Raw genomic sequence first — 20,645 nt, 5'->3', positions numbered from 1 at the left:
CTCCGCTCCTCCACCACTAATCTCCTCACTGTACCTCGCTCTCGCCTGTCCCGCCATCGACCCCCGGCCCACATCATCCCCCGGGCCTGGCATGCCCTCCCTCTGCCCATCCGCCAAGCTAGCTCTCTTCCTCCCTTCAAGGCCCTGCTGAGAGCTCACCTCCTCCAGGAGGCCTTCCCAGACTGAGCCCCTTCTTTCCTCTCCCCCTCGTCCCCCTCTCCATCCCCCCGTCTTACCTCCTTCCCTTCCCCACAGCACCTGTATATATGTATATATGGTTGTACATATTTATTACTCTATTTATTTATTTTACTTGTACATTTCTATCCTACTTATTTTATTTTGTTGGTATGTTTGGTTCTGTTCTCTGTCTCCCCCTTTTAGACTGTGAGCCCACTGTTGGGTAGGGACTGTCTCTATGTGATGCCAATTTGTACTTCCCAAGCGCTTAGTACAGTGCTCTGCACATAGTAAGCGCTCAATAAATACGATTGATTGATTGATTGATTATCAAATTTGTATGAAATGAAGGGTGGGTGCTTAACAAGCATATTTCAAATTCAGTTTTCACATGTGCTCAGTTCTCCAGATGAAACCAGCATGTAGGAAAACCCATACCATAATATTAACGTCTTGACCGATGTCGCATGTGTATATGCAACCATTTTTTCCAGACAGAGGCACATTTACGGACAGACGTCTCCTAATTCCTTAACAGTGTGATGGAAGCACGCACTAAGAAGACTTGAGTAGGATCTGCCCATCCTAGTCTTCCTCTGGGGCCGAGGTCATTTTGGGCTAATACCAGAGGAACCAAAGAGTCTTTTCTGGGTTAATCAGCCTGAAAACCATTTTGGGGTCCATCGGCTGCCATTCTGGATAGACTTGGGCCTGCTATTTTGTTTCTGTGTTTGGATCCCTGTCAATTTGCCTCATGCCCATGACAGTTCTTCAACTAAAGTCCACCCCATTCCCCCAGGGTTGTGATTCTCATTTTATGGTCCCTCTGCCCATTTGGCCATGTTTAGCGGACTATACTAACGGCATGTGATAATGGGAGGTGACGTAATGCTATCTGTGGGCTGCACTGCATCCTTTCATGTTCACTGCTGTTTTCCTCGAAAATAATGGTCTTTCGGGACACACCACGGGTCCTGCAAAACTTTGGGCCCAGTAATGACTGCTGAATAATTAAAAGAGGTCACTCCCAACTTCAGTTTGCGGCTTGCCCCTGTGCAAACCCCACAGCAGTCGGGATGGAAAAAAAAGCATGGAAAAGGAGTAGTGATTCTTAACACGACGCTCTAAGAGGAAGACCATTTACCTGTCTATGCTGTTGAGGAACCGGATACGGCAATCCTGAGATGGGCTGAGGCTGCATCTTCTGAAGCATCATCTTTTGCTGCAACGCTAAGGGGACGCTCGGGGGCCTTAACAGGGGCTGGTTTTGCAGAGACTGGGTGGGCTGAGGCTGCTGCTGCTGTTGCTGTTGTGCCACGGCAGAGTTCTGCTGTTGCTGAGTATAATGCAGAAGGGAAGGCTTGTTTTGGGAAGCCAAAACCGAAGGCATCTGCTGGTTCGCCGGTTCAGAGTTAAAATGAAACAGGGGCTTGGTGCTGCCATGATGCGGCTCAAGGGCCGGATGAGCGCTGCTCAGGAAATTCCTGCTGAGATCTTGAGTCTTCCCGGGCATGAGCCCCTCCAGGTGGCTGCTCTGAGGAGCCGAGTTGGCCTTGTAGATGAAGGTACTCAGTGCCTTGGACTGACTGCCTGTCCCAGGGACCCCAGCTATCCCTGCACTCTGGGGACCGAACGGCTGCTGACCAAAGGGGGGGCTGGGGATCTTCTCTTGGACAAAGGGTCCCGGGGAAGGCCCCGAGGGGGACAGGGCCGGCCAGGTCGAAGGCTGATTCTGTTGCTGCTGCTGCTGCTGCTGCTGCTGTCGGTTGGCGGCTATCTGTTTTAACTGCTGGGCGTGGGATACTTCCTGCCAATTCGCCAGGGGCCGGGTGGTGCCGGAAGACACCTGCGGCTGAGTGGAATTCTGAGGTACCGAGGAGATTGGCGAAGAAGCGGAGAGGGCGGTGCTGGAGATGGAGAAGGCGGGCCCTGTGGAAGGAGGCCTCATCTGAGGCGAGCCCACGGGTCCCTGGCTCAACCCCGGGGAATATTCACTCTTGATCACTATTTTCTCCATCTGCAGGGGTGGCCTGGGGGTGGTCCTCTGGTTTTGCTGGCCCAGGTCAATGCTGAACGGGTCATCTTGCTTTATCGTCGCATTGATCATGTTCTCCAGCTCCAGGTCGCTCATGGGAGGCACCGATATGTTGGTCAGTTCATTGAACAATTCCTGAAGCTCTGGGTCCATCATCTGCTCTCCCGGGTCATCTCCGAATCTATTAGAGAAGAGGGCTTCCTGGCTCATCTGGCCATCCAAGTGCTTGCTGCAAGACATGGTTTCTCCTGGCTCTTTCTTGACCTCCTTCAGGCCCATGTTGAACAACCCATTGCCAGTGGAATGGGCACTGGCCGCCATGTTACCCCCCTTTCTGAGCGATGCCTGACCCAGAGCCAAAGCTCCAGGGATCGGCTGGCTTTGCCCATTGTTAACATGATGTCCGCTCTGTCCTAGGGAGAGATGATTATCCACTCGTATCCTCTTCATGTCAAGGAAAGAGTTCTCTGAGATGCCGTTGGGCCTCTTGTTGTCCGTCGATGACAGACTGACCCCCTGCTTTCTCTTCAGAGAGCCCTGGAGCTGAAAGAAGGAGAGGGAAAAAGATTTAGTGGGTGACATCCAAGAACTTCCTCTAATTGACTGTCAAATGATGCCTGATCCAAACTTTAACACCCTTGCCCACTGTGAGCCCCATGTGGGCCAGGGGCTTTGTCCCACCTGATCTACATCAGCGCTTAGCATATTGCTTGGCACACAGTAAGTGCTTACCACATACAACAAATAGTATCATTAGCAGGAATGCTGTCAGATAAAAATTCACAAGCAGAGCTCTGGGTAGATGACCGGGACACATTTGGAGGTACTGTTGATGCAAAAATGAAACACTCTGGAGGAGCCGGCTGACTATTTTCTATTTGAGGGACACAGAGAGGTTCTCTGTCTGGATTTTGTACAGGACCAAACTCCATCAATGGTGTAAGTGACAACAGTCAGCATGATTATTAAGGGCCACATATAAACAAGGGCAACTTGTTTATATCAAACCACAAACTCATACATAAACACTTTTCATTTCCCTACCCTATTTGCTCTTCCTTCCACATCACCTTTGCACTCCGGTTTATATCCCTTAAGCATTCTTTTAATTACCCCATTCTACTCCTGGAAGTATCCTTATACTCTACTACTTCCCCTACCTGTAATTTTAATTTAATTTTAGTGTCTGTCTCCCCCTCTACACCGTAAGCTCCTTTAGAGTAGTGAATGTCTCTACCAACTCTTCTGTATTGTACTCGCCCAAGTGCTTAGTACAGTGCTTTGCACACAGCAAGAGCTCAATAAATACCGCTGGTTGAACTGGCTGGCTGATTGAAATGGCACAAGTTAATGTGACAGAGCTACTCTCAATCCCCCATCACTGCTGCCCTCTAAATAAATGTTCAGAATAGTTGCCATTTAGCCAGAAAGGTGTTGATTTGATTTGTTGCTCTATTCCAGTTGCTGTAGTTTGAGGCGTGCACATCCTCTGAGTTTGTGTTGCATAATGGCTACGACATAATATCACAGGGAAAGCAAGAAGCTAGTAGGCTCCGTTAAGCAGATGGCAGCTTCACAGATTTTCCGGGGAGATCTGCTTGGAAGCTGTTTCGGGTTCATCCTGGTTCCTCAAAACTAGTGGATAGAGCATGGGCCTAGAAGTCAGAAGGATTCGGGCTCTAATCCCAGCTCCACCATTTGTCTGCTGTGTGACCTTGGGCAAGTCGCTTCACTTCTCTGGGCCTCAGTTACCTCATCTGTAAAATAGGGATGAAGACTATGAGCCCCATTTGGGACGTGGACTGTGTCCCACCTGGTTATCTTGGATCTACCCCAGTGCTTAGGACAGTGCCCTGCACTGCTTTGCACAGAGTAAGCGCTTAATAAATGCCACCATTATTATTATTATATAGTGTGTGCTTAACAAATGCCATAAAATGGAACAAAAATAGATGAAAATTTGGCTCATATCATTTGAAGCGAGGGAGAGGTAAACAAATTATTTTAAGTACTTCATTCATCAACCTAATAGATTACCAAATATGAATTAAAAAATGCTTACAAAAGAAGCTTTGGTGCCCTGGGACACTAGCCTCATATAAGCAAATGAATGAGAACTGTCAAACGTTCCTTACTGATCCTTGGGTCCTTGAAGGTTGCTCATCGATTCGTCTTGCAAAGTGCAAAACTGGCAGTCGGCAAGGAGTTACTTTCCTGATGTAACTGACCCAGACAGATAAATAATTTAATGAGTCAGATTCTCCCTGAGTTTTCGCCCCATTCTGGGTAGGAGCTTAGATAGGAGTGTTAACCCTTTCGGGCCGCTGCTTCAGGGAAGTGAGAAATACTGCGGCGGCCTAAAAGAGTTCAGAGTTTCTTTTAGCCACCTCATTTATGGTCAGGGAGGGATGCCAATCCTGAGGACATCAGGAAAGTTTCCTGGTTTATCACTCTTCGGAAGGTAATATTCCATTTCCTGGTAGGTACCCAGAATCCCATTTGGGCTGTGAAAATACCCGTCAAATGAATCTACTAGATTGTAAGGGGCCTTGAGGGTTGGGATGGCATCTACTAATGTTACTGTACTCTCCCAAATGCTTAGTGTAGTGCACTGCACAGAGGCAGAGCTCAATCAATACCATTGATTGACTGAATGGGAAAGGGCCATACTGTCGAAAGTAGCCATCCATGAAAATAGCCATTACATGGAATAGCTCCTGAGATCGCCCCTCCCCCTCCAAATATATTATAGAGAAGTAATTCACAATAACAATAACAGTACTTGTTAAGCACTATTTGTGCCAAGCACTGTTCTAAGTGCTGGGGCAGATACAAGTCATTCAGTTAAGACAAGCCCCTGTCCCACACGAGGCTCACACTCTTAACATAAAGAAATGGAAGTGAAAGGTCAGGCCAACCTGAAAACAAAACAGGGCAATAAAAGGAATCAAGGCCTGTGACAAGGATAGAAGCAGAATTTCTGGACTGTCATGCGAGTATAAAGCCATTTGACACCCAAAGCATTTGAACCCAATTCTAAATACGTGTCATTCTCTCACTAGCCTTCCCCAAATAGGGGTTTTTTTGGAGGTGATTTTTGATGCAGCAAGTAAAATCAGGTTTACAATTTTTTTTTTCCAACACATGAGTCACTGTACTTTCCTTTGATTAGAACCCGTAAATTATGGTTCCTTTCACTGCCATCTTCTTTCTCACTTTGCTATCTGAACAGCTAAAGGCCATTTCAGAACCTCCATTTCTTCATTATGGATAGTGGGGCCTCCCCACGGGCGTAGCCTTATCAGCCTTGCTTCATCCTGGGATATAAATGATAGTGTGGCCTAGTGGAAAATGCACGCGTTTAGAAGGCAGGAAATCCTGGTTCTAGTCCCAGCTCTGCCACTGACCAGCTGTGTGACCTCGGGAAGATCACTTAACCGTGCTGGGCCTCTGTTCCCTCCTCTGCAAAATGGAGATAAGCTGCTTGCTCTCCCTACCTCTTAGACTATGAGCTCCATGTGGGACTTTGTCTGATCTTATTATCTTGTACCTTTCCAGGCCCTTGGCCCAGAGCCTGGAACATAAGTAAGTGCTTAACACATATCATCGTAATAAGGAAAATGCCACTCTGGGCTCTCAGGTATTGGCAAACTAGAAATAGAGAACTGTTTTTCTCAGAGAGGTTAGCTTGTAGCTTCTATAACAATAATAATTTTGGTATTTGTTAAGTGCTTACTATGTGCAAAGCACTGTTCTAAGTGCTGAGCATCTACCCCAGCATTTAGTACAGTGCCTGGCATGTGGTACCATTAAATACCACAAATGCCATTCAAACAAATCCAAATGTTTTAAGACGGGTCAAGCTGTTTGAAACACCCAAAAAGCATCTGGAAAACAAATTCCAGAAGTGATTACTTTGATTGCTCAACCGGGTATGTTTCTTTTTCTTTTTTTCTCTTCCCCACTCTGAACACTAAGAACAGCATTCGGCAGCTGTGTGTGTGGAGCCCCCAGCCTTGCTCGCTCTGGCCCTCTGACAAAACCGGAGAGTTTCCTTCCATTCAGGGCTGAAAAGACCCAGGGCTGTCACCTCTCTGTTGGAAGGGATGGGGGGAAGTGCAAGTGGCACGGAAACAATTTTTTCTTAATGGTATTTGTTAAGTGCTTACTAGGTGTCAAACATCATTCTAGAGATTCTAGAGTTCTAGAGACTCTAGATTCTAGAGAAGCAGTGTGGCTCAGTGGAAAGAGCACAGGCTCTGGAGTCAGAGGTCATGGGTTAAAGCCTCAACTCCATCAATTGTCAGCTGTGTGACTTTGGGCAAGTCACTTAACTTCTCTGTGCCTCAGTTCCCTCATCTGTAAAATGGGGATTAAGACTGTGAGCCCCACGTGGGGCAACCTGATCACCTTGTATCCCCCCAGCACTTAGAACAGTGCTGTGCACATAGTAAGCACTTAACAAGTGCCATCATTCTTCTTCTTCTTATTATTATTATAAGCACTGGGGTGTGTACAAGTTCATTAGCTGGAACACAGTCCCTGTCTCACATCAGTATCACAGTCTAAGTAGGAGGAAAAATGGGTATTGAACCTCCATTTTACAGTTGAGGGAACTGAGGCCCAGAGAAGGAAACAGTTGGTAGAAGCAGGATTTGAACTCAGGTCCTCCAACTCCCAGGTCCGGACTCTTTCCAGTAGGTCAGGCTTCTTCTCCAACTAATTGCTTCATGTCATGTGCTAGGTGCTTGGAAACACAAAACCAAAGTGACAGACATAGTCCCTGCCTTCTAGGAGTTTACAATCCAAAGTGGGAGGCAAGCAGACATAATGGAGCTAAGTCAAAAAAACAGGAGTATTGCCTTTCTTGGTTCAGAATAATGCTTCAGGTGATTCCATTATCTGTCGCCAACAAGCACTCCAAAAGGCTTAGAGGAACTGGGTGAGAGTGGGTATCCATGGCTCAGTTAACATCCTAACCTTTTCAATACGCAGTCTTAAAATGAATTTATCCAAATGCTGCTTGAAACTGTGGGTGATGTGGGGTCAGTTCTGGAGGGATAGTTAGTTCTGGAGGGATAGCCTCTCTAGAATGGGTGGGGAGTGGGGCAGAAAGGTTCATTCTCCCAGCTGGGAGATGGAGCTAGCAAACCAATCTGACGGGGCTTCATCACTGCCAGATCAGGAAGCAGAGATGTGCCCTCTCTCACCAAGTAAATGAGTGACGCTAAGTGGAATAGGGGCTACGGTGGGGAGGGTGGAAGAAGAAGGGTCCTGAGGTTTCCATAATGAAAACCTTCAGAGACTTGATGAATACACTGGGTGTTCTTCGTCTTCCAAACCAAGAATTTAGGAGGTGCGAAAGTATGTGAACTGAACAGTGGAAAAAGGGTTGTCTCCACTACAAATTGAAACTAGTGAGTTTGTCTAGTTCAAAAGTGAAACCAACAGATCCAGCTGTTATTTCAGTGGCTTGGAAATTCTAAGGCGCATCCTTATCCCAGCAGTACTTGGACAAATCTCCCAGAGGACTGAACTGTTTCAAAGGTGGCACCCTCCTTCCCAATCCATGCTTCTCTCTCTGTCTCTACCTCACCTGGTTGCTTTTTCTCCAACTCTCTCTCTCTCTCTCTCTCTCTCTCTCTCTCTGTGTGTCTCACTCTCTATCCCTGTCACTTTCTCTCTGCAGGTCTCCTTCCTTCAGTTTCCGCTCAACCAAGAAACACGCTGAGAACAGTTGCACAGACTGAGACAGCACTATGTGTTCTGACACTTTAGGTATGTCCACGCATTATTTATCTATCAGTGGAATTTATTGAATGCTTTCTGTGCAGAGCACTGCACAAAAAGCTTGGGAGAGTTCAATGCAAAAGAGTTGATAGACACATACCTTATACACAATGAGCTTTTCAAAATTATTATTATTATCATTATTTTATTATTTACTGTATTTGTTAAGCACTTACTATGTGTCAAGCACTGTCCTAAGCCCTGAGGTATATTCAAGCTAATCAGGTTGGACACAGTCCCTGTCTCACATGGGGCTCACAAGTCTAAGGAGGAAGAACAGATACTGAATCCCCATTTTATAGATGAGGAAAATGAGGTGCAGAGAAGTTAAGTGACTTGCCCAAGGTCACACAGCCAGCAACTGGCAGAGCCAGGATTGGAACTCAGGTCCTCTCGGAGCCCTAACTCAAAGAATCGGGGAATCTGTCTTTAAAATCCCACACTTCAGCAGCTATGTATTTACTTATGCCCATCCTCTGTATTTATGTGTGCATGTTTATTTAGTTTGGCATTTAATTATTTACTCTGGTTTCTGTATTTGTAAAAATGTTTAAGTCTGTCAGATTGACTGACTACCTACCTCACAGGACTACTGTGACAGCACTATGGGAATAAATACCACGGTATTATTGTTTCATTCCCACGTTGGTCCTTTTAATAATGATGGTATTTGTTAAGCGCTTACTATGTGCAAAGCACTGTTCTACCTGAATGAACTATGTGCTATGAACTAGAATGGTGAAAGCTAAAGGTGGAGAAGTCCTGCTACTTAGAGAAGCAGCGTGGCTCAGTGGAAAGAGCACAGGCTTTGGAGTCAGAGGTCATGGGTTCAAATTCCGGTTCCACCAATTGTCAGCTGTGTGAGTTTAGGCAAGTCACTTCACTTCTCTGTGCCTCAGTTACCTCATCTGTAAAATGGGGATGAAGTCTGTGAGCCCCCCATGGGACAACCTGATCACCCTGTAACCTCCCCAGTGCTTAGAACAGTGCTTTGCACATTGTAAGCGCTTAATAAATGCCACCATTATTATTATTATTACCTGGTTCATCATCGCAGGCCAAATCAGGGCTTCGGTCCTACATTTTGGTTATACCACTTCGACAGTCTCTCTCACTTCCCAAGTGTTTAGGACACTGCTCTGAACAAAATAAGCCCCCAGTAAAGACCCCTCATTGATTGACTACCCCTCAGACCAATTCTTGGCTTACTAGACTCCCATACAAATCTGTGAGCCCAGGGCTTGAGCAGCAAATAGAATTAGAGTCACTCATTGACTATTAGACTCACAATCTATGTGTCCCACTGACAGAGGGACACTAATTTAGTAAAGAATAGGCAACCCCTAGGGGAAGGTGGGCCATTAAGGAAATAATGGAACTTGATTAGGAAACAGAACCAAACCTTGAAGTACAATGCTTCCCAAGAGCCAACCACAAATTTTCTTTGCTTCCTTTCAATCTAACAATCAATCAGATTTATTCAGTGCTTACTGTGTGCAGAGCGTTTGGGGGAGTCCAATATAACACGTTCCCTGCCCACAAGGAGCTTACAGTCTAGAGGGGGAGACTGACATTCCAATAAATAAATAAATCTGTACCTAAGTGCTGTGGGGCTGAGGGAAGGGTGAATACAGGCTGCAAATCTAAGTGCAAAGGTAACACACAATGGAGTGGGAGAAGAGGAAATGAAGGCCTTCACTTCACTCTCCTATGCAGAATGATATCCACATCCTCCCAAACCATTCCATCCAGGCCTTTCTGTCTATGCCTTTAAATGCTTTCAGATAGATGCCTGGGTATCCCTTCTTTCTAATACATTCATTTGTTAAACTACTTCACCAAGCAAATGGACCTGAAGACCGTTATCCCTTTCCCTGTTAATACAGATAAAACTGCCTGTGAAGTGGGGGTGACTGAGCAGCAACATCTGTGACTTTTGTCTGGCCCCTCTGAACTGGACTGTTTTGACCGCACTCTAAGGACGTAGACTGCCGTTTCAGAATTCACAGGATGCCCTGCCTCACCACATTCAGGGGCCAAGGAGAGAATCCACCGTGGCCTTTCTACGGGCAAAATAATGAAATTCAGTTGCTGATCACTTAGGGATCTTGCTCAAGAATGAATGATAAATTGGATTTCAATAGCATTGCTCTTGCTTCTTAAGAACCTGGTGCAGATATCATCATCTCATCTGACTTTTCAGTGACCCTGTGAGTAAATAAGCTATTCCTGCTCAGGTAATGTCGAAAAATATTTCTTGCTCTTTTCACCACCATCACCCCCATGGATAGGATTTCACCATCAGTAGCATCATTTTCGAAAACTAAGGATGGCTAGGGACAGTTGTCCTTAGCTACGGACAGACCTATCTGTAGACAGCGCAAGTCTATAGCTGCAGACACATAGATACTTATCTATATATAGATTTTAGAAAGCTTGTAACTAAGGATTTATCTATAGTCACAGATAAAGAGTTTATCTACCTGTAATTCTACCTTCTTTCTCTCATAAACGGGTTTATTTATATACTGGTTCCACTTTTGTGTATGTGTGTGTGTGTATGTGACACAAGTATAAAGAAGGGCTGCGAGTACAAAGTGAGCCAGTAGCTACTTCCCCAGCTTCCAGACTCTGTTCCCTTCCTAATTTATTATTTTTGTTTTAATATTTGTTAAGTGCTTACTCTGTGCCAGGCACTGTATTAAGCACTGGGATAAATACAAGCAAATCAGGTTGGACACAGTCCCTGTCCCACATGGGGCTCACAGCCTTAATCCCCATTTTACACATGAGGTAACTGAGGCACAGAGAAGTGAAGTGACTTGCCTAAGGTTACATAGCAGACAGACAAGTGGAGCTGCCGGGATTGGAACCCAGTTCCTTCTGATTCCCAGGCCCATGCTCTATCCACTATGCAAAGCTGCTACTCTTCTTCCATTTAATTACGATTTCAACCCTAAGATAATTCACTCATCTTTCCTGTCTGATTTTGAAACATACTTTTATTTAATCAGTCCAATGTCACCAAAATCTTCAATGATGTCATCTCCTAACTCTCAAATACCCTTGGCAATTAATCATTCACATTCTGTGAGACATGATTGAGACATTTCAGTTCTAAAAAAGACACTTGGAATAACCTCCTTGTTTCTGCCTACCATTCAACTCCTCTTGGAGATTATATCTCCTCCAGGAATTTTTTCTCAACTAACCTCAACCCTCTACTAACCAGCATTTCCTCCTCCTTTCAATTTTCTCTTGTACTTTAGGTATTTCCCATTTTTAAGTGTCCCTCCACTAGAATAAAAGCTCCTTGAGAGCAGATATCATATCTGCTAACTCTATTATACTGCACTCTCCCAAAGCACTTAGTACAAAGTTCTGTGATCGTTCAATCGATCACTGGTATTTATTGAGCACTTGTTATTCCTTCAATCATATCTGTTAAGTGCTTACTGCGTGCAGGGCACTGTATTAAGCACTTGGGAAAGTACAACAGAAAAATAAACAGACACATTCCCTGCCCACAAGGAGCTTACGGTCTAGGGTGGGGGTGACATACTAAAATAGATACAGGGGACAGGGAAAATGGCAGAGTATAAGGATATGTACGTAAGTGCTGTGGGGCTGAGAGTGAGGTGATCTTCAAGTGATTAAAGGTATATCCAAGCGCATAGGTGACACGGAAGAGAAAGTGAGTGGGGGAAATGAGGGCTAAGTTGGGGAAGACTTCTTGGAGGAGATGTGATTTTAGGGTGGCTTTAAATACAGTAGATGCTCATAAATACCAATAAATTCCACTGACTGAGCAATCACCCGAGAGGATTTAGAACTGTGGATGGCCCATAAATACTTGCTGACAGTGACTGACAGACACCATACTAGCCCAGGGTATTAAGCTACATGTTCCATATTAATTCTGTTCCCTACAGATTCAGTCTAGAGATTTATTTGTTTTTGTTGATTTCTGCTGTTATCTGGGTTCATTCCAAACTCATACTGTGTGCTTAGTTTACATGACCTGCTTCGTGAATCAGAGATAAATGCAGAAAACAACACAAAAAACAATAGTTCCCATGGCTTCTCCTTTAAGGCACTCTTGTGCCCAGAGTCGGCAGTGTTACACAACTGTGACTAAAGGCATTGGCTACACATTTAATTATCTTGGCCAGTCACAGCAGTAAATGAAAAACAAAGGAATTTGGGGTATTTGTCAGAGACTCAATAATACTAAATTAAATCAACTGTAGTTAGTTATAAATGAATGGATCTTTCTATGAAACCTCCAAAAACAGATCTTTTAGGCATAATAATAATAATGGCATTTATTAAGTGTTTACGATGTGCAAAGCACTGTTCTAAGCGCTGGGGAGGTTACAAGGTGATCAGGTTGTCCCACGGGGGGGGCTCATAGTCTTAATCCCCATTTTCCAGATGAGGTAACTGAGGCCCAGGGAAGTTAAGTGACTTGCCCAAAGTCACACAGCTGACAATTGGCGGAGCCGGGATTTGAACCCCTGACCTCTGACTACAAAGCCCGTGCTCTTTCCAGTGAGCCATGCTGCTTCTCATGAGATATTTCAATTATTACTCATTTTTTAACCCTTCAATGTTACTTGCATCAAAAATCAGAAGAATAAAGGAGTTAATGTATGGCCAATCTGGCACTTAAAATGGACCAAGAGAGACAGAGCAACTTGAAAAAAAAAATTTAATTACAGGTCCTCTAATTTTATTTTTGTATTTCCCCTGCTTCCACCTTCTTTGGTTTCAACAAATTGAGCCTGAGAAAATCCTATTCAAGACTTTTCATCAATTTACCTCATACTTTCTTCCTCATCGTTTAATGTTTAAATTAAGAAATCAAACTGCAGAATTTAACTCTTAAATAAGTATTAAAATCCTGATATTTGAAGTTGTTTATGGATTCCGTAAATAGAAAACAGTGGTTTGCCTGCTGTTGAAAAAGCTTTGTGTTCAAAAGACTAGTGCTGATTAAGAATGGTATTCCGTTCTACCAAGTGAAAAACTGGGGATAGGAAATTAGCAACATTGGTACTCTATTAGGATCAGAGAAAGTATTTTCCTTTACAATTGAGTATCATGTACATGTCAATCAAAATGTCAGGGCAAGCTATATTTCTCCCCCTCTATATATTTCCCTCCAGACTGTAAGTTTGTTGTGGGCAGGGAACCTATTAACTCTGTTCTATTGTGCTCTCCCGTGCACTTAGCAGAGTGCTCTGTACACAGTACGTGCTGGATAAATACCACTGATTGACAGATTGATTTCTTGGCAATTATATTATGGCAAGGAGATGCTTTGTCAGATTAGCAAGATGATTAGAATGAAAAAGCAAAGGATTATTGTGCTGCATTAATTCTCAGGAACACTGATCGTTTCATTTTTGAAAAACTACAGGGCTCTGGTGGAAAAAAAATTGCTACTAACCAGCACCGAAGTTACTGTGGATAAATCACCAAACCAGTCCTTCCAAGTGGCAATCAATCAACCAATGGCATTTATTGAGCGCTTCCATTGTGCAGAGCACTGTACTAAGTGCTTTGGAAAGTACAACAAAGTGCTCAATAAATACGACTGATTGATTGATTGATTGGTAGATGTGATTTCTGCCCACAAGGAACTGGAAGGTCTACAGGTGGAGACAGGGAATATTTTTGGATTTTCTTCTCCCAAACACTGTGTACAGTGCTCTGCACACAGAAAGTATTCAATAAATATGAATGAAAGAATGAATGAATGAACACTAAGAGTAGGGAAAGGGGAAACAGTAGAGGAAAGGGCTTTAAATTGCAGCCCCTCCTGTACTTAGGTAAATATATTTATACTCCATTGCTTCCACCTATGTGTGACTTATTTTAGTGTCTACCTTTCCTGCTAGAATGCAAATTCTTTGAAGGCAAGAATTGTGTCTAAAAACCTGATCGTTCACTCCTAAATTCATTCATTCATTCAATCGCATTTATTGAGCGCTTACTGTGTGCAGAGCACTGTACTAAATGTTTAGCTCAATCCTCTGCACATAGCAAGCACTTAAGTATTGTTGATTGACTGCAACAAGAGAGATTTAGGTTTGACAAAAGAATAATTTGACAATTAAGGAGGTAAAATACTAAAAAGAACTGCTATGGAGGAGGGTGGATTTTGGTTTTTTTTTTTTTTCCTGGGCTAGGAGAGTCTAAGATTATCAGCTCTTGCAGGGCAGGAATTGTGTCTATAAATTCTACTGTATTGTACCCGTCCAAGAGCTTAGTACAGTGTTCTGCACACAGTTAGCACTCAGCAAATACCACTGACAACTACCTGCACTAAATAGTTTGTGAAACTGTGTCAAGAGGAAGAGAACTGCTCAACAGCATTTTGAAATCTCTTCCAGATTCACAATTCTGTGCTTTCAAGTGCTATTAAGGGACTGATTCATCTCTAACTTCTGAACAAGGTGTGTTCCACAGCCCTGTGAAAAGTGATCCGGAAAATCACCTGAGAACACAAAAACAATTCCTTTACTGTCACTACCATTGATATCATTCTTTTGAAACTTTTACCGAAACATTTCCTGACAGCCACTATATCTAGGTTAAACACAATGTTGACGGGTGTCTTCTCTTGTCTTTACATTAGCTTGAAAGGAGATATGCTTCAGAGAATATCAGTGAGAGAGATTCACTTTAGCGTTCTTCTCCCTCCAACATATGTTTGCTTTAACATCAAAGGGACAGCTTGGGGAAAAACTCTTAGATAACTCTGGGGATTGTTGAGGTCCGGCAGAGCTACTTGGTGGAACTGAAAGAAAATTCAATGTGATTCTCTGGGTACAGAATGTAAACCCAAACCACTCATTTGTTCATTCATTCATTCAATCATATTTATTGAATGCTTACTGTGTGCAGAGCACTGTACTAAGCGCTTAGGAGAGGACAATTCAGCAGCAAATCAGAAGCACTAATGATGAATGGGCAAAGCTAGCATGATAATCAAGGATTAGAATCTCACTGCTTTGCCATACATTTATGGAAAAAAATGCATGTTGCTCATTTAAATGACAAATCAAGGGAAAATATCAATTTATATATCTATGGTTCTCTGTTTAGCTCCTTCAAACAAAAGAAGATTAGGAGCACAATAATTATTTAATCAGACAGTTTCTCCACCTCATTGATTATAACGCCACACCTATCTACATTTTTCAAGGAAAAGAGTAGCCGTGCATAGAGTAGATTGCTAACGGGAATTAATAATGCATGTATTATTCTTTCTAATACGAATAAATCTGCATGATCTCAATTTCCCACCCCTGTATAAAACACACTCACACTTTCCACCTTGAATACATTAAAGTTCCTTCCTATGAACTCTTTTTTAAAGTCAATATTTTATTGCTATAGAACAGGGTGGAAGGAATAATATGGTCTGCTTTTTAGGAAAATAAAACTGTTTACTGATTGAATCCTGATAAGAATGAATGAATCGATAATATTTTATTGAGCGCTTACTGCATGTAAGAACACTGTACTACGCACTTGGGACACTAATCTAGGGGACTGAATGTCTCAAAACATTACAAATAGTACTGGGATAACCCAAAATGTCCCACCCCATCCTTCTAGAACCCACCAGAGAAACCAACTCAATAATGGCTTAACAAATGTGTGAGGGTACAGTGGTGTCTGTTGCTGCGGTCTCAGAGATATTCTCTTCTCAGAGATACCTGTTCTCCCAAACTTGGCCTCGTAATGTGCACCACTGAACACAGGGAGGCCGGGTGAGAGAGTGTGGATGGCTCACTGCAAACCATCACCACTATGGCAAAAACAACTCCAGGTCCATGTCCCAATGGCATTACGAAAATCTGTTTTTCCTTCTAAGCGCTGGTGCCTCAGAATCATTCCCCCAAATGGTCAGGGCCCAGAAAAGGGTCCCGACTGGATTTCCACGGACCCAGTGTGCAAATGTGCTAGAGATTCTCCTTAAAAGACAACTACACTCATAACTCTCAAAAATAGAACTACTCTATCTTCCCGCCTACACATGCTCCTCCTCCTTACTTCCCTACCTCTTTTGATAACATCATCCTCCCAGTACCAGAAACTCGTAACCTCAGAGTCACCCTGGACTTCTCGCCGTCTTTCGATTCTCACATTCCATCTGATTCGACATTCCATTGATGCCTCCCAGATCCACCCTTTTTTCCTCTCCAATCAATCAGAGACCAGCCCTGTCCAAGTTCTAGTCAAATCAAGGCTAGACTATCGCTCACCGGTCCCTTGGTTCCACCCACCCCCACACTCCAACTAATAATCAATCAATCAATCAACTGTATGTATCGAAGGCTTGCTATGTGCAGTGCATTGTTTCTCTTGAACTGCTTTGCATACATCTCTCCACTCCTCAAAATCCTAATTAATCCAATTAACTGGATTTACCCTAGTGCTTAGAACCGCGTTTGACACATTGTCAGCGCTTAACAAATGCCACTAAAAAAAAGTTAAGCAAGAATACAGTTGGTGGCAATATCATCAGTGTAAAGAGCTCCAGCCAATAGCATTGTTTGGGATGCATTAATGAGCCCCAACTAAATACCGGATTTAGAGAAGCAGTGTGGTCTAGTGGCTAGATCATAAGCCTGGTAGTCAGAAGGACCTGGGCTCTAATCCCAGATGCTCCATTTCTCTGTTTCCTATCTACTTTCCTCATCTGTAAAATGGGGATTAAGACTGGGAACCTGATGTGGGCCATGGACTATGTCCAACCTGATCAGCAGCATGGCCTAGTGGCAAGTGCCCAGGCTTTGGAGTCAGAGGTCATGGGTTCGAATCCCGGCTCCACCACTTGTCAGCTGTGTGACTTTAGGCAAGTCACTTAACTTCTCTGTGCCTCAGTTACCTCATCTGTAAAATGGGGATTAAGACTATGAGCCCCACGCGGGACAACCTGATCACCTTGTATCTCCCCCAGTACTTAGAACAGTGCTTAGCACATAGTATGCGCTTAACAAATACCATAATTATTATTATTATCTACCCCGGCAATTAGTTCTGTGCCTGGCATGTAGTAAGCGCTTAACAAATACCATAAAAAAACCCATCCTCAACTGGCTTCCTGTGTTCTTCCACATCGAACAACTTTTCCCCATGCCACTTAGTCCTAATATATACAATGAAATCAGTTTAACCCATTCAGGATTGGACCTAATCAACTTTCTAAATTATGGGAATTGGTTAGACCAGACTGTTTGATGCTTCAGGAAATGCAGAATCTAATGAAATCTGATCTTTAACGGGCAATCATCATGCATCATCAGGCACCTCATATCAGAGGGAAAAAAAAATCTCAGGAAATACCAAAAACTCCTTTTTCCAGGCAACTCTTCAGGACACTTCCTATTATCTTGTTTAACAACTCATACAGACTTACAGTCTCAATATCGTTTGGTAACCTTTCCAATCTCCCACAGTAGCTGCCATCTTATGTTATAGATGCCTTTCTCTTTCTCTTTATTACTATTTTACTTTTGGCAGGTTTTTTTTTCTTTTTGGCTGTTTATGTTTTCTATTTCCACACTGACCTTTTCCTATTCTTAACACAGTCCCTGCTTGATGGTATGAAAAAACTCCGGTCACGTGCAGTTGCTCTGTCTTTGAACTCAGTCCATTTCTTTCATGTGTGCTTTCTGTTCCAGTATTTTATCTCTTTTAACTTCTCATACACCTTTTCAGTTGGAGGTTAGACTCATCTGAATCCCTCTTTTGGGAGGGTTTAAAAATATGATTCAAACGATAAGACTACAGCTCTGAAAAGGAAATCGTGTATTTTTATTAGCTTGGAAATCATTAGAGGGGAAGAACGTGAGATTTTAATGGAAGTTATTTTATAGCCAGTGAATCTATAGGGCTTTTTTCTTGTTCACAATGTCGAACATCTCTATAATAAGAGAAAAAAGCTTAAAAAGGAAACGAGCTGTTTGGTTTTAATGTTGAAATGTTGTTAAATGATTTTCCAGCACACCGTGTCCATTCTGTTAAAATCAAGACAAATAAATTGTTCATATAATTTCCTCATGAAGCTAAGCCTTCTTACAGTTTTATATTCTGCTTTGAAGGATAAAATTTAATATCTTATGATTTCTATGTCACAATCTCAGGGTTTTTTTTTCAAAGCAGACTTACTCTAGCATCACCTCTCTGCTCTGGTAGGCATCTGAGAATTCATAAATGTATTGTCTTTAAGAAACAAATCTTTAAGGCACATGAAGGGCTGTGGGGTAGTAGTACTATAATACACTCATCCCAGGTTTGTATTTATACGTATAAGCAACTAAACCTTCAATTATTTACGTAGCTACTCCATCCTGATGTCCTTGTGCTATTACCTGTTGTATTCTTGCCTGTCCTCACCTCTCTCTAGTTGCTTGTTTTCTGATTTGAATGTAAGCCTCTTAAGGACATGGGTGATGTCTGTTGCTGCTGATGTTCTCTCTCAAGCGTTCAATCCACACACTGAAGGATGGATTTAGACAAATATGTACTTATTCTGTTTCAATACAGAGATTGTGTTCTTATGAATTAATGGGTAAGGGGGTAGGTGGTTCAAAAATATCACTGTGACACAATTTTTGATACAAATTCCCGTATTATATTTTCCTCTAGAAGAACAGAAGTACTGGTATAATGCATGAATGATGTTTGATTTTTCCCGTTCTTTATTTCTAGTGTCTCTATTGTAAAACCATACTTTGGCTCCCTGAGATGTGGTCTCTTAACTGAGGGAAAGTGACTGAGACAGGGAGAGAAGAGGGAGCAAGAAGTGGGGGTGGAAGGGGGAGAGAAACAGAAAAAGCGGTGTATGTAGAGACAGAGACCGACAAATGCAGAACTTTGTTAATTGTTCAATTAAGACCAAAACTTTTTTTTTAATGGTATTTGTTAATTCCTTACTATGTGCCAGGCACTGTACTAGGCACTGGGGTAGATAAAAGATAATCAGGTTGGGCACAGTCCATGTCCACATGGGGCTCACGGTCTTAATCCCCATTTTACAGATGAGGTCATTGAGGCACAGAGTAGTGAAGTGATTTGCCCAAGATGAACCAGGAGACAGGTGGTGGAGCTGGTAATAGAACCCAGGTCCTCTGACACCCAGGCCATACTCGTGGCTGAGAAGCAGCGTGGTTCAGTGGAAAGAGCACAGGCTTGGGAGTAAGAGGTCATGGGTTCAAATCTCAGCTCTGGCACTTGTCAGCTGTGTGACCTTGGGCAAGTCACTTCACTTCTCTGGGCCTCAGTTACCTCATCTGTAAAATGGGGATTAAGACTGTGAGCCCCACGTGGGACAACCTGATCACCTTGTATCTCCCCCAGGGCTTAGAACAGTGCTTCACACATAGTAAGCACTTAACAAATACCATCATTATTATTATTATTATACTCGTTCCACTAGACCACACTGCTTTGCAACAGTTCTTTTAAAAAATGTGCCCTCTCCAGGCATCTGTGGATGGAAAATCTATACGGAATTGGCAAGAATGCAGGAATATGTCTTGCCTCTTACCTCCAGAAACACACTAATTTTAGAGGCTGAATTTTGAAATCAATTCTACATGGAAAAAAAAGTGAACAAGGACACAAAGAAAAGGCTTTTGGCGGGAAACCAGCCCACTCCTGTCTTTTTTCCTCATGGCAGCCATGGACCCTCACATTAACGAAAGTGACGGCTCAACTCCACTCCCTGGCCCTGTCCCCTAAAGTCCCTCCCCACCCCAACACACTGCCAATCTACTATATAGAAAGGAAATTTAACTGCACTTACTTCAGATCAATGTTTCCTGGGAGACCTGTTTCAATTTTTTTTCTGTGAACACAGATATTTCTATGAGAAGCGGCGTGGCTCAGTGGAAAGAGCCCGGGCTTTGGAGTCAGAGGTCATGGGTTCAAATCCCGGCTCTGCCAATTGTCAGCTGTGTGACTTTGGCCAAGTCACTTAACTTCTCTGCGCCTCAGTTACCTCATCTGTAAAATGGGGGTTAAGACTGTGAGTACCCTGTGAGACAACCTGATCACCTGGTAACCTCCCCAGAGCTTAGAACAGTGCTTTGCACATAGCAAGCGCTTCATAAATGCCATTATTATGGGAAGCAGCGTGGCTCAGTGGAAAGAGCACAGGCTTTAGAGTCAGAGGCCGTGGGTTCAAATCCCAGCTCCGCCACTTGTCAGCTGTGTGACTTTGGGCAAGTCACTTCACTTCTCTGGGCCTCAGTTCCCTCATCTGTAAAATGGGGATGAAGACTGTGAGCCCCTCGTGGGACAACCTGATTACCTTGTAACGACCCAAGCGCTTAGAACAGTGCTTTGCATATAGTAAACACTTAATAAATACCAACATTATTATTATTATTATTATTATTATACTTCTTGGAAATGATTTAGTCCATTGTGAAGAGAACCTCAATCAATTATTCAATCACATTTATTGAGCATTTACTGTGTGAGGGGCATTGTACTAAGCACTTGGAGAGTACAAAATAACAAGAGTTGGTAGACACGTTCCCTGCCCACAACAAGTTTACAACCTAGAGTTGGGGCAGGCATTAATATAAATGAAAGAATTACAGATATGGACATA

The 20,645-nt window shown here is 43.2% G+C and overlaps 1 protein-coding gene across 1 annotated transcript in view; it reads right to left on the bottom strand.

Annotated features, from left to right (window-relative positions):
• Positions 1 to 20,645, bottom strand: part of MAML2 (mastermind like transcriptional coactivator 2) — a 280,883-nt gene that overhangs the window by 78,448 nt on the left and 181,790 nt on the right. The window contains exon 6 of the mRNA XM_038761673.1: positions 1,325 to 2,758. Coding sequence (XP_038617601.1) covers positions 1,325 to 2,758 — 1,434 coding nt within the window. The remainder of the gene's footprint in view (positions 1 to 1,324; positions 2,759 to 20,645) is intronic.

Source organism: Tachyglossus aculeatus, chromosome 20 (assembly GCF_015852505.1).
Source record: "Tachyglossus aculeatus isolate mTacAcu1 chromosome 20, mTacAcu1.pri, whole genome shotgun sequence".
Lineage (NCBI taxonomy): Eukaryota > Metazoa > Chordata > Mammalia > Monotremata > Tachyglossidae > Tachyglossus > Tachyglossus aculeatus.
The sequence above is the reverse complement of the archived record's forward strand: the minus strand, read 5'-3'. Positions and strand labels throughout refer to the sequence as shown.